The sequence below is a fragment of the Tympanuchus pallidicinctus genome, unplaced genomic scaffold (genome assembly GCF_026119805.1).
Source record: "Tympanuchus pallidicinctus isolate F22 unplaced genomic scaffold, pur_lepc_1.0 scaffold13, whole genome shotgun sequence".
NCBI classification, from domain to species: Eukaryota; Metazoa; Chordata; class Aves; order Galliformes; family Phasianidae; genus Tympanuchus; species Tympanuchus pallidicinctus.
The window spans coordinates 15,155,562-15,176,900 of NW_026294648.1; the positions used below are offsets into that span (position 1 = coordinate 15,155,562).

Sequence of the window (21,339 nt, forward strand, 5' to 3'; positions counted from 1 at the left end):
GAGTTATCGCTGCTCGTCTGAGCCGTTTTTTACACCGGGAACCGTACAGAGGTTTGTTTTTTCGTCCCCTCCTGGTCGCTCCGCACCGCAGCAGCACCGGCTGCACACCGGGCCGTGCCGCGCAGGTGGGAGCTCCGTGCGAAGAGCCAATGGGCTCCGGGGCGGTGCCGCGCGCGGGGGAAGTTTTGCCGGTACCGGGGCGGGAGCCAATCAGCGCGGGGCGCGGTTCGGAGGGGACCAATGGGAGCGCGGCGGGGCCGCTCCCGGTACTCGGGGCCGGGCTCCGGTCCGCGCTGCCCCGCTGCCGGGCGGCGGCGCGTAGGGCAGCGCCTGGGCGCCCCGGGAGGATGTCGGGGAGCGGCGGAGCGTCGCTGCTGTTGGCGCTGTCTCTGTTGCTCCTGGCGGCCCCGGGGTTCGCCCAACCGGCGGGGGAGGCCGCCTGCCGCCCGGTCAGAACCGCTTTCCAGGTGCTGCAACCCGGAGCCAAGTGGGTGCCCGAGAACCCCGTGCCAGGTGAGGCCGCCTGGTGTTTTTGCGACTGCCGCGCGGTGGGCGGGTGGGAGACCGGGTAACGCCGTCGGGTTTCGGCTCCCGACGTGCGCTGTGGCACCGCACTCGTGGTTCGGCCGCTCTGCAGCGAGAAGTTCGGGGGCGGCCGAGGGAGCGTTGCAGTCCCGTCGAAGGGAGCGGCTCTGCTCCTGTATAAAGGCATAGGAGGGAGAACGGACCTCCCTGCCTTCAACGGGTTTTTTTCAGCTTTTTGGGGACTGAGAAGCGCCGCTTCCCCAGGTGTGCGGAGATGGGAGGGCTGGGGGAGCTCCGCGCGCAGCTGCCCGGTGCCGTGGTGTTGCGGTGCTGCCCTGCCCGGCTTGGAGCGAAGCGAAAGTGGGGGGAGAAGAGAGCAGAGGCAGACAGACGGGCGCGGAGCTGCGGGAAGGAGCTGCTCCCAGAGCCCCGAGAGATGCTCCGTGAGCGGTGCCGCACCGCCGGCACACGGAGAGGTTCCGCTGCAGCGCACGAGGACGAGAGAAATAGGGGGACGGGGTGGCATTGAGCCCGCTGTGTTTGCGAGCGCCCATCCGTAATGCTTGTGGCTGCAAAGATGCTGCCAGAGCTGAGAAATGAGAGCTTTCCTTCGCCCATTCCTGTCCTTACAGCCCCTTCTTACGGCTCCGGTCTCTTTCCCCGGTGCTCCGAAATCGGCATCCCTCGATCCCTGGTAGCAGGGAGAGAGGAGCGCTGGGAACAGCTCGGGGCGAGGTGTTTGCATGGAGAGCTGCGGGGAGGGGAGGGAGCTGCCCTTATCACCATTAAAACGCTGCGTTCTGCTGTCTGTAATCAAATATTTTCCCCTGCTGCTGTGGAATGTTTGCTTTGATCCCCGGGTAATCTCAGAGCTCGTTTTTATGGGCAGTGTGCGGGGTGGGGTCCGGCTTCTGGAATGCTGTGGTTCTCTCTGGGAGCCCTCGCTGCCGGTCAGGGTTTTGGGGAGCAAGGAGTCCCTCTCCATCTTCACATCCCATGGGTCGTGCCTGCTTCCAGAGTGCTGCCAGCTTGTTGCAGTGATAAACTTTCCCTATATCAAAGTGAAAGCAGGTTTTACGTTTGCTGAAGTACATAAACTTGATCATAATTAAAGCAATGACTACTCACTGATACCTTGGGTCTGGCCCATCTTGCACGAGTCTGTGCAGTAATTACACTTCAGAGCACTCGCTTCTCCTGCAAGCAGCTGCATCAATCTCAGTAATGGGGGAACATCACTCAAGCACTATTTCCAGGCTTCTGTTTATTGCTTTATTCCTTTCATACATCTGTCAATTAAAAAAGAAGTTTTGGAGTTGCCAGTCACAAATCAGCGTGGAATCAGTTCTGAGATCCTTTGCCCACAGATCACTGAGGGCTTATGCAGCGTATTTAAAATGTGGGTTTGGTTTAGTTTTCTGACACAGAAGGAAAATCATGACTTCGAGAAGCCCTGATTTGCATCGTGAGCAGCTGAGGTGGGAGCAGAGGAAATGTTGCAGAGTTGCAGTGCACGCAGGAGAAATGCCACTGGGATGTGTTATAGGATCAGCGTGTGGGTGGGGGGGGGACACTGGCACAGCACTCTCATAGGGCAGCCCGGTCTTGCTAGCTCAATGCTTCTAATTAAAATAATAAAATATAATTTAAACAACAACAACCAACAAAAAAACCTGAGCACCTCTGATAAATGCAAAGGAAGCGTCGTGCTGTTTTGTGACTGGTGCCAATGCAGTGGGAATAATTCCAGCTGAAGGCAGCAAGCTCTGCTCTGGCTCTGCAGCTGCTGGCCTGTGTTCTGCAGCTCAGGGCTGTGCTCTCCTCTTGGCCATTTGCATTGCTCTGTATTCTGGGTGATGCTCTGGCTGTGGAGCTGTTGCCCGTGGGCTCCCTCAGCCCGTGGCTGGGTAACTTTCCATGCATGCTGTGTGTCCCTGCTCCAAAGCTGATGTTTTTTGGTGTGCCTCCCCACGCTCTCCTAGCTTTGGGGTCTGGGCTGGTGATTGCTCTGCATGGGATAACTGGGGCTGCCACCAGGAACATGTCTTAGCAGAAATGCCTGTGGGTGTTTCCTCCTCCCAGTTCAGTTCCCTGCTTTTTGGCCAGTTTCTTTGAAGGAAGCAAGTATAGATCTCCCCTGTGAAAATAGAGGTGATAAGCCTTTTGCTTCTGTACTGGGATTTGATGCTGTACCACAGGCTGACCCAAAGAGTTGGGCTCTCTTCTCTTTTTCCTCTTACTAATTCTGGAAGCTGCTGTGTGCCAGGGCCCAGCTTAAGGAGCGCTGATCCCAATGTTTCCCTTTAGGTGCAGGGCTCCCGTTGTGCCCCCACATTTCATTCCACTCCTCCTGATTGGGCTGATGGTCCCCTCCCCATGCAGCCTTCCAGTTCAGCTTTAACATCTTAGCTTACCAGATAATTGAGTTTTCTGTTCTTAATTATTTCAGGCCTGCAAGTTGCTCTCTTGATAGTTAAGAGCAGAGGCAGAACCCTAAAAATTTAGTAACCTCCTCAGGCAGTGCTTTTATAGTGAGATCATTATTATTTTATTTTTTTTTCCAAGGGTTAATTTTAACAACATCCTGAATAGAATGTCTTTGGGATGACTGTAGGGCTTGTGCATATGACTGTAACAAATGTGTATGCTACCCGTGAATTAATTCCATATTGCTGATGGTGATGTGCTTGATGCATTTTCCTTCCAGGGGGAGGAAGCTCTCACATGGCATCACCTCTTTATTCTCTCCACAACCTCTCATTTTAAAAGAAGTGATGCTGTGGAGTGCTTACGTTGGTGTGGAGCTCATCTGGCCATCCACAAGGCTTCAGGAAGAACCCATTTCACAGGGCTTCTGAAAGATGGAGCAGAACAATTAAGCAGAAATAAATATCTCCCTGCTGTACCCACACTGTTCCAACTGCGATCACCTATCGAATGGGGTTGGCTTATAATTTGTCTCTCTTTAATTGGGTTCTGAGCAGTCACATCTCTTTTTCTCCCCAATGCTGGGCATTAAAAACAGGTGACAGGTGCTTGATTGGTCATGTCAATTAAAAGCAGAAGGCAGCAATGTTCCTATGGGCGTGTATTGGAGCAGCCCTGATGCTCCCAGCACAGAGCGTGGCGTTCACCAGGGGCTGGCTCTTATTTTGGCAGTACTGGGAGGAATGTTAACTTCATGCAAGCTGTTGGATCTGGCAGGGAAGCACACGGCTTGGCTCTACCTGGTGGCAGGGCTGGAGCTGACTGAGGGCACTGAAAATCCACTTGGACTCCTTCAGCATCCTTAAGACACAGCTGCCTGCAGATCATCACTGGGCTTTTTTTTTTCTTCTTCTTCTTCTTTTTTTTTTTTTTTTTTGACATTTAATCTGCTGAAATGATTTCCACTGCTGCTGTGCTAACCACCTATCTGCGGGAATAATTGTACATCAAAGTCAAATGTAATGCTTTAAATTCACCCCGGTACAAATCTCCTGTGTTGGAAGGAGGAGGAAGAGTCAGGGTACTCCTGAAATTGATTCTGTCAGCCAAGAGTGCTTCTGGAATCAACAGAGCATTTACACTGCTGCTCCCCAAGATGGCATAAATGGCCCAGGTCTGGCATGGGGCACAGGGGATAAAACCTGTTGGAGTAATGTGTGGGGTCTTTTCTTTCCAAAAATGAAATTGTAATGATCTATAGCAAATGGAAGAGGTCATTTGCAAGGGCTGACAGTGGTAATAGGAGGTGTAATGGCTTGAAACTTTAAGAAAAAGGGGTGTGTGTAGGTTGGGAGATAAAAGCAATCTTATCGGCAAGGGCCATTAAGCGGAGGAATGGGCTCCGCTGTGGTGCAGCACAGCCATCATGGAGGTGTTTGGGTTGGATGCAGCACTGGAGGGGTGGGCTGCAAGGCAGGGACAGGATTTGGTGGCTTGGGGGCCCGTGGGCACTGTGCCATAGGGTTTGTGCAGACTGCATTCCAGCAGGCTGTCCCTCATGGCTGATAGGAACCCGTCCTGCCTGCCCTGACCTGCTGTGCTCACTGAGATGCTTCTGCTCACTGGTGTCAGTTGCCCGTCTCTGTAAAGAACGTTTTAAGCTGTCAAAGTTAATTCCCAGGGTCTCTCCTCCTCCTCCACAATTGCCCTGCTGCTGCGTGTCTGTCTTTTTACTTACTTCACGAAAATAAAAATCCATTTAAGGGGTGAAATTGGCTTAATTGCTAACAAGAAGGATGGGAGGTGAGCAGTGACCTTGGTGCTTCCCATCCCCGGCTCTCGCTTGCACAGATCTCTTAATTGCCAACTCTCTGATTTCCTATATTGGTATTTCCATTAATCATAGGAAGCTTTTTCTTTTAATTTGAAGCGTGTCCTAATATAATAAATGTAGGAGGAAATAAGCCTTGTATTAACTAGAAATTCATGGCTGTATTGTAGTGTTAAAGGGACCACGCGAAGTCTTTTTGCGGTGTAAATGGACTCAAATACCTCTTTAACTCACTGTTCTATAACCACTTCTTCATTAAGGCAGTAACTTGCTGCAAAGAGATTTGATGACTTCTTATTTGTCCAACGTGGGAAATGCCTATCACCCCCCAACTACTGAGCTTCACTCTTTGGCTGCCAGCGGGGCTGGCTCTTTCCTAAAGCTCTACCATGAAATCTGTGCTGTGTGCCCCGTTCTGCAGAAGAGGAAACAGGCTGTGGTCAGGATGGTGTTGTGCCTCCCAGTGTGGGTCCAGAGCCTCTCTGTCCCTTTACCACACATTGCTTTGCTGCAGTATTGGTGTAAGCTCCTCTCTGTGTTGCAGACAAAAGGTGTTGCAGCTTTTTCTCCTCCTCCCCAAAAGGCTGTCCTATGGGGAAGGATGGGGTTCTGCTGCCAGCCCTGACAGCTGCTGCTTCTCTTGACACCGTGCATGACTCTTCTTCAGCAGGTACACGATTGAACTGACATTAATATTAATCCTCTTCTTCTGAAGTACACCGGAAAAGTGACTTTTGACACTTTCTACTAATTAGTCACAGAATGTGGTAAAAGACTTAAGGAAGGAGAAAGACGCCTGGAAGGATGCATAATCCTCCTGGAGCAAAGATGAAAATTACCCAACTTGCTCAGTTCCTTTTATTAAAGCAAAACAATCTTCAGGAAGGGGAGGACAGTGAGAGCTGAGGGGCTCTGAGGGCACACAACCCTACCTGGGCTGTCTGTCACATAGGACAGATGCCTAATGCTGTTTCTGGGGGGCTCTGTCATGCCTGGAGTGCTGTGATTGGGATGGCAGTGGCTGAGATGTGAAAGCATCCTGCTGCCTTCTGGCCCCAGGTAGCTGTGTCTTGGTGGTGTTTGCATGGAGATGTTGCTTACTATCGGAGTTTCTAATAGTTGCATTGAATTGGTTTTGCATGCTGAGGGCTTTTATTTTTCTCTGATATGAGCTTGTTATCCTATTTGTGTCTGCTACTGAAAATTGATTGAGAATGGAGCTTCTTATTACTGCTGCTTCCAGCTCATTGACTTGGCTCCTTCTGTTGTCTGAACAACAAGTGATTCTCTTTCCTCTGGATTGTATTGATGATGTTTTCTAAAATATAAACAGACATTGCCTCCCACCTCCAGGCTTTTGAGAATGCCAAACCATGCAAGGTGCATCGCTGCCCAGTGCTTTGAGTGCAGCCCGGAGTGCTGGACCAAGCCATGTTCCCTCTGCTGCTGTGTCCTGGTTTTGTTCAGTGCTGGTGTTCCCATGATTGCACACTGGCCTTTGGCAGCATTCAGTGTGCTGTAGGGGCTGTCCCTGTGCAGTGGGATAGGTGTGAGTGAAGCAGTGAGCCATGGCTTTGCCTTTTTGTATGGAGAAAGGATTGGATGGGGAAATGGCTGAGGGGGCTCAGGAGGTGTGTATGGCTTAGAAGTTTGCATTTAAAAAACCCAACGAAACAAGTGATGCTTTTGGTTCCCTATTGTTACTGCTGTTGCTGTGAATGCAAAAGGATGGAGGTTACAGACAAGTAACAGTTATCTTAAGCTAGTTGTAAGTCTAGGCAAATGATGAGCACAGCCCATGTGTTGCTCTATTCATTGTAAAGCCACAGCTTCAAGCCCTGGCTCCTTCATCCACGTACCCCTCCATTTCTGCCCCTCCTTGACGCTCTCTCAGCACTCAGGAGGCAGCAGGGCACTGCTCTGTGTCACTCAGCCCCATGCTCCCAGGGATGCAGTGCACGGAGCTGCAGCAATCACTGTGTTGGCATGTGAGGACAGCAAGCTCTCAGAGCTATTGCTCAGCAGTCCTTATCACTCTTCTCCTTTGACTAAGCTGCTTGCTCAGGACAAATTCCAGAAACACCATCAAACAATAACTGCAGCAATTAAAATGCATACAGTTGGTTTCCTCTCTGCTTGCAGCAATCCCACCTCCTAATATGAGTTCCCTGCCCTTGTCTGCCTGCAGGGTTGGACTTGCAGGTATGCATCCCCAAGGGCTCCACGTGCTGCTCGAGGAGGATGGAAGAGAAGTATCAGGTGGCGGCCCGGCAGAACATGGAGCAGCTCCTGCAGTCTGCCAGCATGGAGCTGAAGTTCCTCGTCATCCAGAACGCTGCTGTCTTCCAAGGTGAGCACTGGGATGGTCTGGGTGATGTATTGTATTGTCTTTGAAGCAGAACTGACCTCTGATAGATATGTTCTATTCTAGGCACTTTCTAGTTTGCAATACTGAGATCTGCAGTAATTATTTAAGGGCCTTTGTGCAAGCAAAACTTATTCTATTTGTGATTAATGTGCAGTGAAATGTTTGCTTGCTTGTTGAGTGCTCTCCTATGTGGGTTCCATCCTTCTACATTAACAGCATTTTTGCTTGTGTTTAAACAAAAAAAAACGTAATGAGCAACGAAGCATTTCCTTCTTCACAATACTTTTGTATAGTAATCAGACTTTTTTGTTCATGTATCACAAACAGCACGATCCAAAGCCTTCTGAAGTCCATGGGGTCATGGCAAAGCAAGGAGGAGTGGCACTCTCTGTTATACAGGTCACAGTGCTGCTTCTTGAGAGGGCTGACTCTTTTGCTGAGTTTTATTATTATTTTTACAGTGATTTCCATCCTGGCCATGGTAGCCCCTTCCCTGTGCAGGAACTGTTCTGAAAAGCCTCAGTTGGCTGCATTGCTATTCTTCTCGGTGGAGGTGGGAAAGAGCAGAATTCCTGCTAAAAGAAGGGTTGAGACTAATGACGATATATTTTACAATCCCATTGTAGAAGAGGAATTTCTAAGTGGAAGAATTTCTAAGTGGAACCCGTGTACTTGCTTCAATTACATCATATCAAGTGTGTTGTACTTGGAAGGGGCAATTCATTGGACTTAAAATTGTGCGCTTCTCTTAGCTTCAAATTTAAATGCTTGAAGTTTGCTGAATGCTTTTTTCTGTTTTTTTTTGGGAAAAGTGGGTGTTTTGCTGCTTGTTTGTGTTCTGACAGCTGTGCCAGAGCTTCAGGAATGGTGTGACCTCAAGAGGTGGCAGTTGGATGCTGAGCTTCTTGGTGTTGCTCATGGTATGGGGCAGGTCTCTGCTGTGGGCTGCAGGATCTGAGGCTGTGAGAACAGTGGGGCTCAGAGCAGTGCCAGCCCTCAGCAGGGAGAGTTCTCTCAGCTTCCCTGCGGGGATCCTCCTTCTCTGGGGATGAGTAATTGCACCGCTGTCTGGAGCGGGGTGATGTGTTGGTATGGAAACGTATCCCAACCGCTCCTATTAAACACAAACATAAAACCTGTCAGAGTTCATTTAAATATTTTTAGCCCGGCATCCAAGGGGACCGCTGGTCTGACAAGCAAAATCTCACCCAGATGTTATTATTTTGCACTAAATTTAATTTCTTCTTGCTGAAGCCAGAGCTACATCTCCGCTGATAAAGATCAAGGGAAATTGCCTGGCATTTACTGAAGACCTCATCCAGGCCTATCTGTTACAGTGTTCACTTAGCAAAGATTATTAGATTATTAGTTTTAGACCCTTGGGCTTTCTCGTTATTGCAGTTAGAAGGAAAGATCCCAACAAAGAACCCTTTCCTTCACAAAATGTAAATGGTACGATTAGTGCCTGGCTTCATCTTAGAGGCACTTCTTTGAATTATGAAGATGATTTAAGTAATGATTTAATCCTTCGGAAACTTGCTGAGTTTGACGGTGTTACAATTGATTGTAGCTGCCTCCACTGCAGTTAAATCTCACTCCAGATGTCTCTGCAGGCAGTTTCTCTTCGCTACTGTGCAGTGTAGCCATGCTGTTAGCTGCCCATGGCTCAGGTTCTCAGCCCGTGGCAACTCCAGCTGAGCTCCTCCAGTCCCAAACTTGCTCTCATGTCTTCCTGACAGCAATGTTTAATGTTGCTCTGGGCTTCTCATCCCAACTAAGTAGAGAATCAAGGCAACTCACTTGCAAGTAGCAAGAGCCATTCCCATTGTGTCATTACTCCCAATTCATTTTCTTGACTTTAGATCCTGGCTTTTTCTTGGGTCCACTTCCACCTCTGCTTTTTTTTTTATTAAAATGACAAAAAAGCCTTCAACAAGCACCACTAATTTTCTAACTATTCAATCTGTATCTGTGACTATTATGGCTTTGAGTAAGGAATACACCATGAGCTTTGTTCTTGCTCTCTTCCTCCCCACGCATACTCAGCAGCTCTGCCCACAAATGGGGAGCAGTGGGCTGTGTGCATCTGTTGTCAGGTTCAGGAGTAAGAACCTGGGAAGGTTCACTTGTTGTCAGTATGCAGGATGAGAAATTGTTATGCTGTGGGTAGCAAAGTGAAAGCTATAGCAGCTGTTCAGTGTAACTTTTATGATGCGTTCCTTCTGGTTCTTCCTCCATGGAGAAAAGTACTCCTTTAAAGAAGGTAAAGAGTGTGGCACTGTTGAGCACAGAAGGACCTCCCAGGGAAAAGGACGTCTGCACCTACAGCAGTGTGTAGGACTGATGGTGATGTCCCCATCCAGCAAGTGTGACAGCTCCCTTAGGAACCCAGTGGGAACTTGCAGGAGATACAGATATTGCAGGGGCTTTTGGGATGCTTGTCTTTGAGCAGTTCCTAGGAAGGCTGCGCAAGTCAATGTGGCCAAACCTGCTGGCATCTCTATGGTTGTCTCTTATTCATGGATTCTCAGTTGTCCTGACAGAGCAGTGGTGCGAGGAGGACTTCAGCTCCTCTCCCTTCTCGTTCTGCAGGAGGAGAAAGGCAGAGCTGTAATTCTTGGTCCTACCAGACAGCTCTGCAGGCTGTAAATCCTCCGTTAGGCATAAATGCAGCCATTCTGGTTATTTATAGTTATTTACGCTATCCATTCATATCTGTCAGGAGCGAAGGCGGTTTTGACGTTGCAAGCTTCTATCAGGTTATCTTTAATCAGTTTAGAGGCACCTAAGCCACAAATATATCAAATAGCCAATCCTAATGTCGGAGTCCTCGAACGCATGACTGAATTATTTATTTTGTTATGATGAAAATGTCTGGGCTTTATTGAGTTTTCTTTGAAGAACTTGATTCTGCTTGAAGTCTGGAAGATAAAAGATCAGCGATTGTCTCTCCAAGTTTCTTATTCTGAATCCTTCAAGGCTTTTCATTTTTCACGAGCTGCTGTTACTACTTTACAGTCAAGGTGAGGGAACTGAGGTTTCTTTTCTTCTCTTAAAGAGGTATAAGTATATAAGAAAACCTCTTTATCTTTACTAATTATGCCTTGTGTGTGTAAATCCAGAATGTGTGCAGCATCGATTAGGCGAGAAGAGACTGGCTGTGTGGTGGAAGGTATTGCATGGTGATTGTGAAGAAGGGTCCTCTGCTAGCAGTGCTGCTGAGCAGGGCTCTTGTATCACATAGAATAGAACAATAGAATTGTTAAGATTGGAAAAGACTGCTAAGATCACCAGCCCCAACCCATCCCCATGTCCCTCAGTGCCACGTCCCCACAGCTCTGGAGCACCTCTATGGATGGTGACTCCTGGGCAGCTGTGCCAGTGCAGCAGCACTCTTTCTGAGAAGAATTTTTTCCTAATATCCAACCTGAACCTACCCTGAATAGTTTAATGTGTATTTTAAACCTGTTAAATCTAACAGTCTTTGAGGTGTTGGCTGTAGGAGGAGCATTGAATGGGCTTTTAGCATCATGCTAAATAGGGAGGGACGGCTAAGGGAACAAGCCTCTATCCTGAAACATTACCAACTTCTGATGTATAAGCAGCAGGGGGGTGTTGGGAGCTGGGAAGTCCTGGAGCTGAACCAGCCATGCACAGGGAGGGTCTGCAATGGGGACAGAACGGTGCAAGCATGCTGCAGTCATGGTGTGTGCATGGGATCTGACGTCCTACTGAGAAGAAGCATGTAGATGTGATGCTTGGGGACATGGATTAGTGGGCAATATTGGTGGTAGGTGAATGGTTGATTCTGTGATTTTGTGAAGTAGGTTTGTGCCATTGGCTGGGCCTTGTGTGCTGCTTCTCTAGTGCAGAAGAAAAGAGATTATGGTAAATGGAATCAATGTAAAAAGATTGTCAGTAGTAGCCCCATGTGACATGTGTGGTGGGTCAGCTCAGTGGCTTGAGGTGTGCTGTGTAATGCTGACTCTTGCTTGTGGGCCTGTAAAATGCTCCTCTGATGTTCCAGAGGGGAATGGATTCATTTTTGGGAAAGCATATTAAAATTATAATTGGACTTTACAAGTGAATAAGCATCACAAACAGATCTCTGTACCATCTAATAATTCCTATTTAGTTCTTTGTTCACTGAGACCCCAGTGCATCCCTCTTTGCATCTCTGCAGTAACGTTTCTTCTCTTTGGAAACTTCATGCTTTATTGTGCTTTTTTTTTTTTTTTAAAAAAAGATAATTATGTTCATTACTGTGTATTTAAAATAGCAATTGTCTGGCTGAGTCGTCTCAGGCCAGTTTTCTGCTGTTGGCAATAGTTCCTATGATTCCTGCCAGATGCTTTGGAAGCCCAAAGTTTGTAGTGGCAAATGATGATGATATGTTTCCCAGGCTGATACCAGAGTTATAAACTAATAATTACAGGTAGGTAGGAAGAGCTGCATAATGGGAAATCTCCAGTTGTCAGTATTGGTCTATGGAGGTAATGTTTCCTTTCAGATAACCAGAACTTACTGTTCATAAATCACAGTTAATCTGTTTACTATGGTAGTGCATGAGGCTGGGAGTCTGAAGTGTGCCATAATGCTTAGCTTTAGGAGCACAGTGGTAATAGGAACAGCCATTTCAAACGATTTGAAATTGGGGGATCAGCAAAATGCAGAAGTTGTGGAGGCTCTGGGCATTAGAAATGACTGCTGAGGATTGATGAGTTTCTTTAACAAATTGTAAAATCCATCATGCAGGAGTTAGGGCATGAAACTGCCCTCCTGAGCCACATAAACCATGGATTTGGAAGTACTGTGTGATAGTGCACGCTGCTGGGAAGGGAGGTTTGAAAAGCTGATTGGTGTTGCTTTTGTTTCTCCCTCCAGCTGCCTGGATTTCAGATGCCAGCATGGCACCAGTGCGTGGCTTGCAAAGGTCTGGGTGTGATGGGTGAGGGTTGCTCCCACAAGCAGCCGATGGTGCTGAGAGGGAGCAGCCCAGGGGGGACCTGGGTGGTGATGTGTGGTGTGGCACTTCCCATGTCCTGTCTCTCTTTAGTTCCCCTGCAATTTAATACTGCTGATGCCCTCACCCTCGGTGGTGAAATGAAGCCTGGAGCTTAATGGGGGGTTTTTCACAGTTGCCTAAATGCTGCTTTAGCAGATTTTAAACACGATATTGGGTGTATGGGCTGGGGGGGGGGTGTCACCAATTTGGGGGATGTGGGGGCATTCCTGCTATATGTGAGCCTTTCTTCTGCTATGGGACACCGTCCCCTGCTAGCTCTATGCCTGCTTTCCTGTGGTGCCCTGCCTGCAGAAGAGATGTGGCCCTCTTGCAAAGCATGAAACGCACAGAGTTTGGGGTGTCTGCTTCTGCAGGTCTGTTAATTACACTCAGAGCTGGGAGTCTCCATCTCCAGATAGTTCAAGTGTTAGCATTCTCTGAGAGCCTCCTAATGATACGGAGTAGTCAAATTACAACTTCCCTTTGTCACTCCACACAGAAATGGGCACACCAGTATCTTCCATCTCTTGGTCTGTAAGGATAAATAGAGGCATTCTCATTGCACTAAGTACTCAGAATGCAAACGAACCAGTTTGCAAGCTCTGGGGAGGGAAGGGAGGAAGAAGCCTGCACCCAACAGTGAAGACAGGGACCTGTCTGTAAAGAAAGCCTTTTGCTAGATTGTCATCTGCTTTGCTTCCAAAGGAGCAGTAATAGACAATGATAAGGCAGCCAATGGTGCATTTCATCTGGTGGCAATGAGCTCATGCCGAGCCAATTAAACCATCGATATGCCGTGGCTTCACATTCCCTCCAGTGACGTTGGCCACCTCAGGTGTGTTACTCATGTTGACTTCACCACTGATGTGAAATCAATGTTAGTGATCTTTCATTTTACAGCAGAAGTTTGTTAATCTGTGTTTTGGGTTTTGTTTTTTTTTAAAGACAATACATTGCTCACATAGTGAGGGCAGATGAGAGCTTTCTATGTGAGTGGCCCGTAGAAGTCTGTAAGTTCTGAACTTGCTTGAGGCGCTGAGAATCCAGTTTTGAAGGTTTGGGCTTTATCTTTCAGAAGGTCTTAAATGACAGGAATGTGTTAGTCAGGTCTTTCACTGCTCAGTAGCTTAGCATTGACTTTATTCCTTTGGTACAGAAGAGGCACACGTCTCTGTACTCTTCCCAGTATCAAAGGGCAGCAAAGGGATGTGTATGTCACTCAAAGGATGCTTTGCTCCTTACAAACAAAGCAGATACCTCTCATTCGAGGAGCAGGGAGACACCTGAGGGCTTGCACCGAGTTCAGACCAGTGTGTCTGTGTCTGATGCTAGCTGGAGAACCCGTAACCCTGGGTTATCAGCTGTAGCTGATGCTGGTCTGAAGGGTCTTGGGAACTTACAGGCTCATACAGCATGGGTAAGTGTTTATGTAGAGCTTGAGATACAAGCCTGAGCATTGTGATTGCCTGATGTGTGGCCAACCAAGCTGTGTTCAAAACATCTCTTCCTCTTAGAATTAAATCTCAGCTGCAGCTCTGCGGGTACTGGAAGATGTGTGCTGAGTTGTGTGGGGTCATCTCTGTGTGCAGCAGGGCAGAGGCTGTGTCCTGTTTCCCTCTGTGCTGAGTTTTGATGCTGATGGAAGAAATCTGCAGCCCCATTTTCACAGAATCGCCACATGCTCAGAATGTTTTTAGCTCTATTTCATGCTGTAGACCAGATGGATGGCTAGCATGGAGAAATGAGTTTTTCCTCCTTTCCCTTTCTTGTTTTTACTCTTCTCTCAATGTAGCACCTGGAAGTTGTGCTGGTGCTGCACACGGGGACAGCTGACAACTGGCCCATGGAAGTAAGTGCATCCCCACGAAGTGATGCATTGAAATAGCAGTGCATCTTCTCTGCTGGATGAAATGTCGGGAGTGCTGCATATTTAATTTAATACTTAGAAAAACAATCTGAATTGGGCAACAAATGATGTGAATTTGCACTTGGAAAAACAAGTCACGTAAGTCTGCTGGTTAGAAAGTGAGGTTTAAGAAACCCAGCCTCTGAGACAAGGCAAAACAAACAGCAGTGCAGATCAATGGTAAAAGAATTCTGCTGCTGATCAGTTCTTCCCAAATTTGTCATCTTCACGTCAGAAAATCTGTGACGGAGTGTCATAAAGAAGCAATTTTAAAAGCTGGAGAGATCAGTAAGGCTGCATCTAGGATTACAGTTCATGGCTTTGGAATTCACTTTTTGAAGAAAATTGATGAGTAACAGATTGTAGTGGTGCAGCATATTTGTATTGGTCGAATTCCTGTTATGATTGCAGTGAAAAACGATGTTCATTTCGTAGGGAAAGGAAATTAAATAGGCCTAGTAATCCATGTGAGGAGATGAGCTTTCACATTCTTTCCTCTTCCTTTAGTGTAAGCCTATCAGATCGACACGTTCTCTTGAATCTACCTCATAAAAAAATGAAATCAAATTGCTACTGAATTTCCAAGGAATTATATCAAAATGACACGTGTATTTTACTGCTTTTTAATTATGAAATTATTTCAGTCTGCTTCAGCCTCCCATGCAAGTGGAGACAGTCTAGCAAGTGTTCTTAAATATTGGCTCATAAATTCCAAATACTTCTTTAAATGGAAGAAAATAGCATCCCACGGCAGGGTAATAATTACCACTTGTGCCATTAAAATCTTTACTAGCTAATTTTGATGCTCAGCTTCTGTCTGGATGAGAGTTTTAGGAGTGTTATTTATGCCACTGCTTGTCAGGGGAGTGCTTGGTCCCTGATGTCAGACTGCACAGCTGGGCTCGACCTCCTTGTGGAACCTTTGGGAGTTGCTGGGTACTTAGCAAGAACTAGATGGAGGTCTTTGAGATGGGCTGAGATCTTCTGCTCATGGTGTGAAGCATTGCATCTGCATTGTAGAAGAGGGCTGGGATATACAGCTTGCCTTGTCATTAGGCTGTTAGTTTAGATAATGGCCTGGAAATGATATCAATAGCCCTGTATGTTGTGTTCTGCTGCCAGCAAGGAGCAGGCGGTGCATTTGACATTTCACAAAGATTCATTTTTTATGGGATGTGGTTCAGAATCTACTTATTGAACTAATAGACAGTATAAGATTATTTTGACTAGGTTGCATGGGCTTTCACCTCGAAGGTGTAAAGCATGCTGAATTACTAGTACTAAATGCAAGCAAACACTTCACATCAAATGAGAAGGCAGTCTTTGAACTGGCAAGAGGTTGAAAACCACCTATTTCTCTGCCTTGTGATGTTTAGCTGTGACATAAGCGTGAAAAATAATTAGACTCACTGGTAAGTAAATATTCGAAAATGAACCACGTCTTGTTACAGAGCCAATGGAAGGTCACCTCTTCGGATCCCATTGATCCTCTTGGCTTTGGCTCAGTCAACAGCAAGATCACAGAACTGCTCTCAAGGAGACATTTCTAAATGTTATTGAGGTTGAAAAGCCCATGAAGGCTGTGAGCAACCCAGGCAATTTGTGCCACATCCATTTGATTTCTTCTGTCCTGAGCATTAGAATACAGCCTTTAATTATAAGGCTGTATGTGTTTTCTCACAAGCTTTCTTCCTTGTGTAAGGGCATGGAACAAATGCTGCCCCTTAATGAGCCACTTCCTTTCTCCTCATTGCTTCAGGTCTTTTTCTTAAAGTATTTTGAGTTTTTCCCTTTAATTTTGTGGTGTTTCATGATGTACAGCACTAAGTGTATGTTTGTTCCACAGATGGAAAACTTGAAATTCTCAAAAAAAAACACCAAAAAACAAACAAACACATTTTTGACCTTTTTTGACTGCACTCACCACAGTGTAGCATTACGTATTCAAGATGTAGTCATGACTTGGGGTGCAGCTTCCTTCTCTACTGCTGGCTCTGTGCAGTTCACACCTTACAGCTCCCGGAGCTGTCAAGGCTTTGGAGAAGATTTGTCCAACTTCCAAGCACTTGAGCTATGCTTCTTTGTAAGTTAGCAAAAAGGAGCAGCAATGCACCAAAATCCAGGCACTCTTTTAAAATGCAGATTTCAAGGCTGGAAGCAACAACAACATATTTCAACTCTGACTGCTCCCCACTCCCCTCCAAACACAAGTGAGTTGGGTCTGGCTTCATCTCCACAGATACAGCAAAAACCCAACCCAGTCGCATCCCCAAAACTGTGACAGAAGAGTTCATGTTTGTGGGCTCTCACATAATGCTGTCAGAACTCAAGTTCCGTTTCTAAGCTTGGGAAATACTTCAGCTAATTAAAGAAAAGGTCAGCAGGATTTTGTACTGCCTTGTTCTCAGAAGCAGCTGAACCATTTAGGCTGAAATGAAAATTTGCCCTAAGGCAGACCAGAAGCATGCAAAGTTGCAATCCAGATGGTCGGAGCTTGGAAAAAAGAAATAGGTAAGCAGGAATAGGATTTAAAGATCAGAAGCTTTAGGCAACTGTAATATGCAGGGCTATCAGCTCTGCCTGCAGTCAGTGCTAATGCTTTCTGCAAGAGACATATAGATGAAGCTGTTGTAGAGTGATACTGCATTCAGAGGTTTGGAGGAGACTCAAAAGCTGCATCTCCAAGTGACTTTACAGAATGTTGGGTGGCTTTTTATCCTCTGCACATATAGCCTTAGGAACGTTGCTTCCTGACAGCTAGATCTGTGGGAGCAGAACTGCTCTGTCCATTCAGACCTTTTCAGGTGCCTGTGTAGCTGTAAGACACAAACAGATTATAGGATGAATAATAGATGACCATAACAAATCTTGCTAATCAACAACTCTTTAATAAGTCTTAATTTAGAATTATTTGTTGCTGCATCCACAATGCCAATTTCTGTTCTGGTCCTGTAACTTGCTGTGCCTTTCTGTTTATGTTAGCAACAGTGCCAGTGAGTGTGAGCATATTAAAATGTGCAGATTTTCTTGCATGGAAGGCATTTTGATACCAGTGTTTGAAGTCTATGGAGACTAATCCAGCAAGCTAACTTAGTTGAGAGATGTCATTCATGCAAGGACTTGAATCTAAGCTCTATGAGTGTACCAAAAATATTCCATGTTACTTAGTGTGCTCGAGAGAAATGGAATAAGAAAAGAAGGAAAATGGATGCTTTCTTTTTATTTATTTATTTAACAAGAGCTGAGCCCATGTCAGGTCTCAGGGGCAGCAGAGGATGCTGCAGTAGCCCAGGTCAAGCCCAGCATCACCGTCTTGTCAATGAAGTGTTGCTCAAATCTGCAGTAACACAGCTGCTCGTGGTTCAGTGGGTGATAGTGGAAGATCTGCTGGAGGGATGGATCAAAGATTCATAGAAGTTGTACCAAACTGTGCTTTTGAGATACCCATGGTTGGAATGGGGAGAATGAGGTTGCTGCATTAGTGCCAGGTCTCAGCATACAACCGGCTGTTAACTACACCAAGTGATGAAAGCGGGCAGTGACCTGAGCCCCTTGATCTGAAGTGCTGTAAAACTGCATTGGAAGTGGCAGCAATGCTTCCTGAGGCCAATGGCTGTTGTTCCTGAGCCTTTCTCCAAGGGCTGTCCTGGCAAGGCAGAGATATATCTCCTTTTCCCTGCACATAAGTGTTTTTGTAGAGGTCTGAAAGTGCACATAACTCACTGTGATGTATTGGAAGGCTCCAAGTGCAGGGTTTGTGCCTGTGCTGGAGCTGAGGCTGCAGTAAAGCAGCAGCAGCTAAAGTGAAGGATAAAGGGACAGCAGCAGGACCCTATGTGTTATCCCTGAAGGTGCCTTGTGCCTTGTTATGGGCAATGTGCAGAAAGGAAGGTCCCAAAGGGTCCCTCAGTTGGACAGGTAGTAGTGAAGGACAGCACCGGACTAAAACTTTGGGCTGCCCCACTGCATGCATCAGTATGTAAAGAAAGGATTTGAGACTGGGGACTGAGGGTCTAATCTTGCTTCCCTGCTGACCTCCAAGCTGCATGCCCTTTTTTTCCCCATAGAGCTGTTCAGCCAGCTCCCAAGGCAGGAGGACTGGGTTCCCTGCTCTCTGTGCTTTTAAATATTCCCTTTATGACCCACTGGTGCCAGCCCCACGGCTGCCTCCTGCTCTCTGTGCAGCACCCGGCTTCCCCCTCCCAGGGCGAGATGGCTGAAGAGGTCATGCAGCATTAATAGGGAAGCAGATCTCTGATTTTGTTCCTGCTTATGTACTCTGACATCTCTGACGTTTTGTGAAGTGTGAAACGTTCTGGAGAAAACAACTTGGCTTTTACTGAAAAATTAATTACCTTGGCACTTTCCCCCTTAGCAGTGGGCTTTTGTCAGAGGACAAAGGCACTAATGATGGGGGAACAGATGAGATAGTAAAAGGACAACAGGAACATTAAAGAGAGAAAATCTGCATTAAGATAAAAAGAGCTAATTAAGCGTTGATTATCAGGGAGCAATGTAAATTCTTCAGAAAGCATTACCTTCTGTGCACTTACTCTATAGAGCCAATTTATATACCTGAGTTTATCTGCTTCATAAATTAGTCTTTCCTGTAATTACAGCTAACGGACTATGACTTGCTATCCTCTTCAGTAGTATTCTCCTCTTCTTAATGCTCAGATGAACCCGGTACAGCAGCGCACGCAGGAGTTATAAGGAGAAGGAAAGCGGATGGGCTTTGTGCTTTTCTTAAAAGCTTTTGGAGCTCTCATTTAGCAAAAAGGAGAAGGGGAGGTAAAATACCACAGAGCTGTATTCCTGGCTCTTTCTGACCTTGTAAACGGTGGTTTTCTTTCTGCCCTCTCAGAGGAAGAGCTCATCAAGGAGCTTTGGTTCAATGATAAGGAGATGCTGTTGTAGGTTCTTTGTGAAGTTAGGGGCAGTTGTCCACCTGGATGATGGCGGTGTAGCATTGTGTTACAAATACACACAGCCAGAGCATCATGATGAGCTCATGAGAGCTGTGGTTTCGGTGTTCCGGCACAAAAAAAGATAGGAAGGAAGAACTGGAAATAAGAAATAAGTAGCTTTTCCCGTGTTTCTGGTGGCCCTTCAGACATAATAAAGCATGAGAGACATAGCAGATAGTGGAGCATAAGCACAGATAGTAGTGCGTATGTAGTCAGCCACTGTATTCAGATTTCTGCCTTTTCTTCAGTCTTCAAGAAGAAATGGAACAATAACATGGGCTGTCATTGTGGAGAAAGAGAGTGCTTATTGTAACTTGAAGCTTGCTTGGCCGTTAGTATTGTATTAATGTTCCCCTGCTTTTAATGATACGAAGAATACAGGATGCACTTAAAAGAATGCATGTCATTAAAATGGTATCTGACAACAGTTCTTTCACTGCCTGTGATGCGTTTGATTGTTAATATAGATATAATGTAAATGATCAGAAGATTAAAAACTCCCTTTCTGTCTTTCTCATGTCTTCATCTGCCTGTTAAACAGATTATATGGGAAAGCGAGTGATCCGTTTCTTAGTACGGTGCTGTGTCACCCACATACTTTGAGAAGCTTAATAGCGTAAAATGAAGTGTTCATGGTTTGTTTATTTTCCTACTAACAATGACATTTTAGGCTGAACCGTAGTTGCTCCTTTGCAATGCAGTTGCGTTCTCCTTACTGCTTAAATGTGTTTCCTATACATTACTGTTTTGTAGAGCAGCGTGTCAGGATTTTAATAAAGGTTTTGAACCTCTGTGGCAGAGGGATGATTGCTCTATGGGGCTGAATTTTCCTTTACATGAAATAGTGGTTGACTTTGCAAAACAATGTAGTTGCAGTACTTGAAGGGAGCTGACAAGAAGGAGGGGGACCAACCTTTTTACACGTTCTGATAGTGATAGGACAAGAGGGAATGGCTTTAAGCTCAAAGAGGAGACACTTAGGTTAGATGTTAAGAAGAAATTTTTTACTTGGAGGGCGGTGAGGCCCTGCACTGCTGCCCAGAGAGCTGTGTGTGCCCCTTCATCCCTGGAAGTCTTAAAGGCTGGGTTGGATGGGGCCCTGGGCAGCCTGAGCTGGTGCTCCGTTCTGCTGTGTCTTCCTGTGTGCCATCTAACTTCACAAATTCATATGTAATTAGCAGGCCTCTATTAATAACGTTATTTAAAACCCAAGGTTAATGAATGATTACGATAAGGGTTATGTGATATGATTGCAAGAGCTAAATAATGAAGATTTTAGAAAGCAGTTAGCATGTGTTTGACATGCTGCCTGGGGAGGAGGCAAGGATCTTGTTTTAATCACTTAATAGCACTTTAATAAGCAAGGCAGCGCGGTAGATGGGGGGGGGGGGGATGTTAGGAAGTGCAAGATGAGCGGTGAGTAGCACGGTGTGGTGAATAGCAAGCAGTAGTTAGGAGGCTTCCTAGCACATAAAATGTCAGCATTTTCAAGTTTGAAAAATCTGACTTGAAAGGCAGCCCCCTGTTTCTCCCAGTCCTGGATTTGCCCTTCTTGTTACAGTATTTTTGCATGCAGTTCCCTGAAGCGTAGCCCTTTTCTTTCAGGAAAGAAATGCCATCTATTCTTGCAACGCAGAGTCTTGGGCAGATATAATTGGTCGCTGTAAGGCCGGATGCCAACACTTCCTTTTGCTTTCATTTCGGTTGCCTCTTTGAGGAAAAACTGCAGAGATGTCCCTGGGTGCATGGGGCAGCTTTTGGGTTTTCTGTTTCCATTTTAATTAGGATCACATCCAAACGGAGCAAAGCGTTTGCCGTTCACTCTCTGCAGGCATTAACAATTCCCATTCTCAGGCAGGAATCTTCCTCTGAGAGCTGACACTGTGTGCTGGCCCAGATAAATGGTCATGGAGAGAGCTCTCTCTCCTTTAACACTCATCAAGTATAGGGTCTATGGGACCCAGCACAGTGTTGCCCAAGTCGGTGCGGATGGTGAGAGGTAAAGGCTGATTGTCAGCTATAGGGCTGCACTGATGGCTTTCTGCAGTGGTAGAAAGTCTTGGTGTCTTTGCAAGTCCTATTTTAAATGTTTTACTTTTCCTCCCCTTGCAAAATGAGTTGAGCAGTTGTTTCTGTATTGGCAGCTGGCTTGTAAGTCAGCCACTCGGTTGCCAGACCAGGAGGACATGGAAATGCCTTATAAGCACTTTAATGTTTTGTGATCGTTTTAATTCACCAATATTTAGAGCCTCTTTGCATTGGTGCAAAGCAAAATAAAACACGGTCTCTGACAGGTGCCAAGACAGGCTC

The 21,339-nt window shown here is 46.3% G+C and overlaps 1 protein-coding gene across 1 annotated transcript in view; it reads left to right on the top strand.

Moving 5' to 3' along the window:
• Window positions 1–282: 282 nt before the first annotated feature.
• The window catches only part of GPC3 (glypican 3), a 114,007-nt gene continuing 92,950 nt past the window's right edge, over window positions 283–21,339 (top strand). The window contains exons 1-2 of the mRNA XM_052673373.1: window positions 283–513; window positions 6,972–7,133. Coding sequence (XP_052529333.1) covers window positions 348–513; window positions 6,972–7,133 — 328 coding nt within the window. The 5' untranslated portion in view covers window positions 283–347. The remainder of the gene's footprint in view (window positions 514–6,971; window positions 7,134–21,339) is intronic.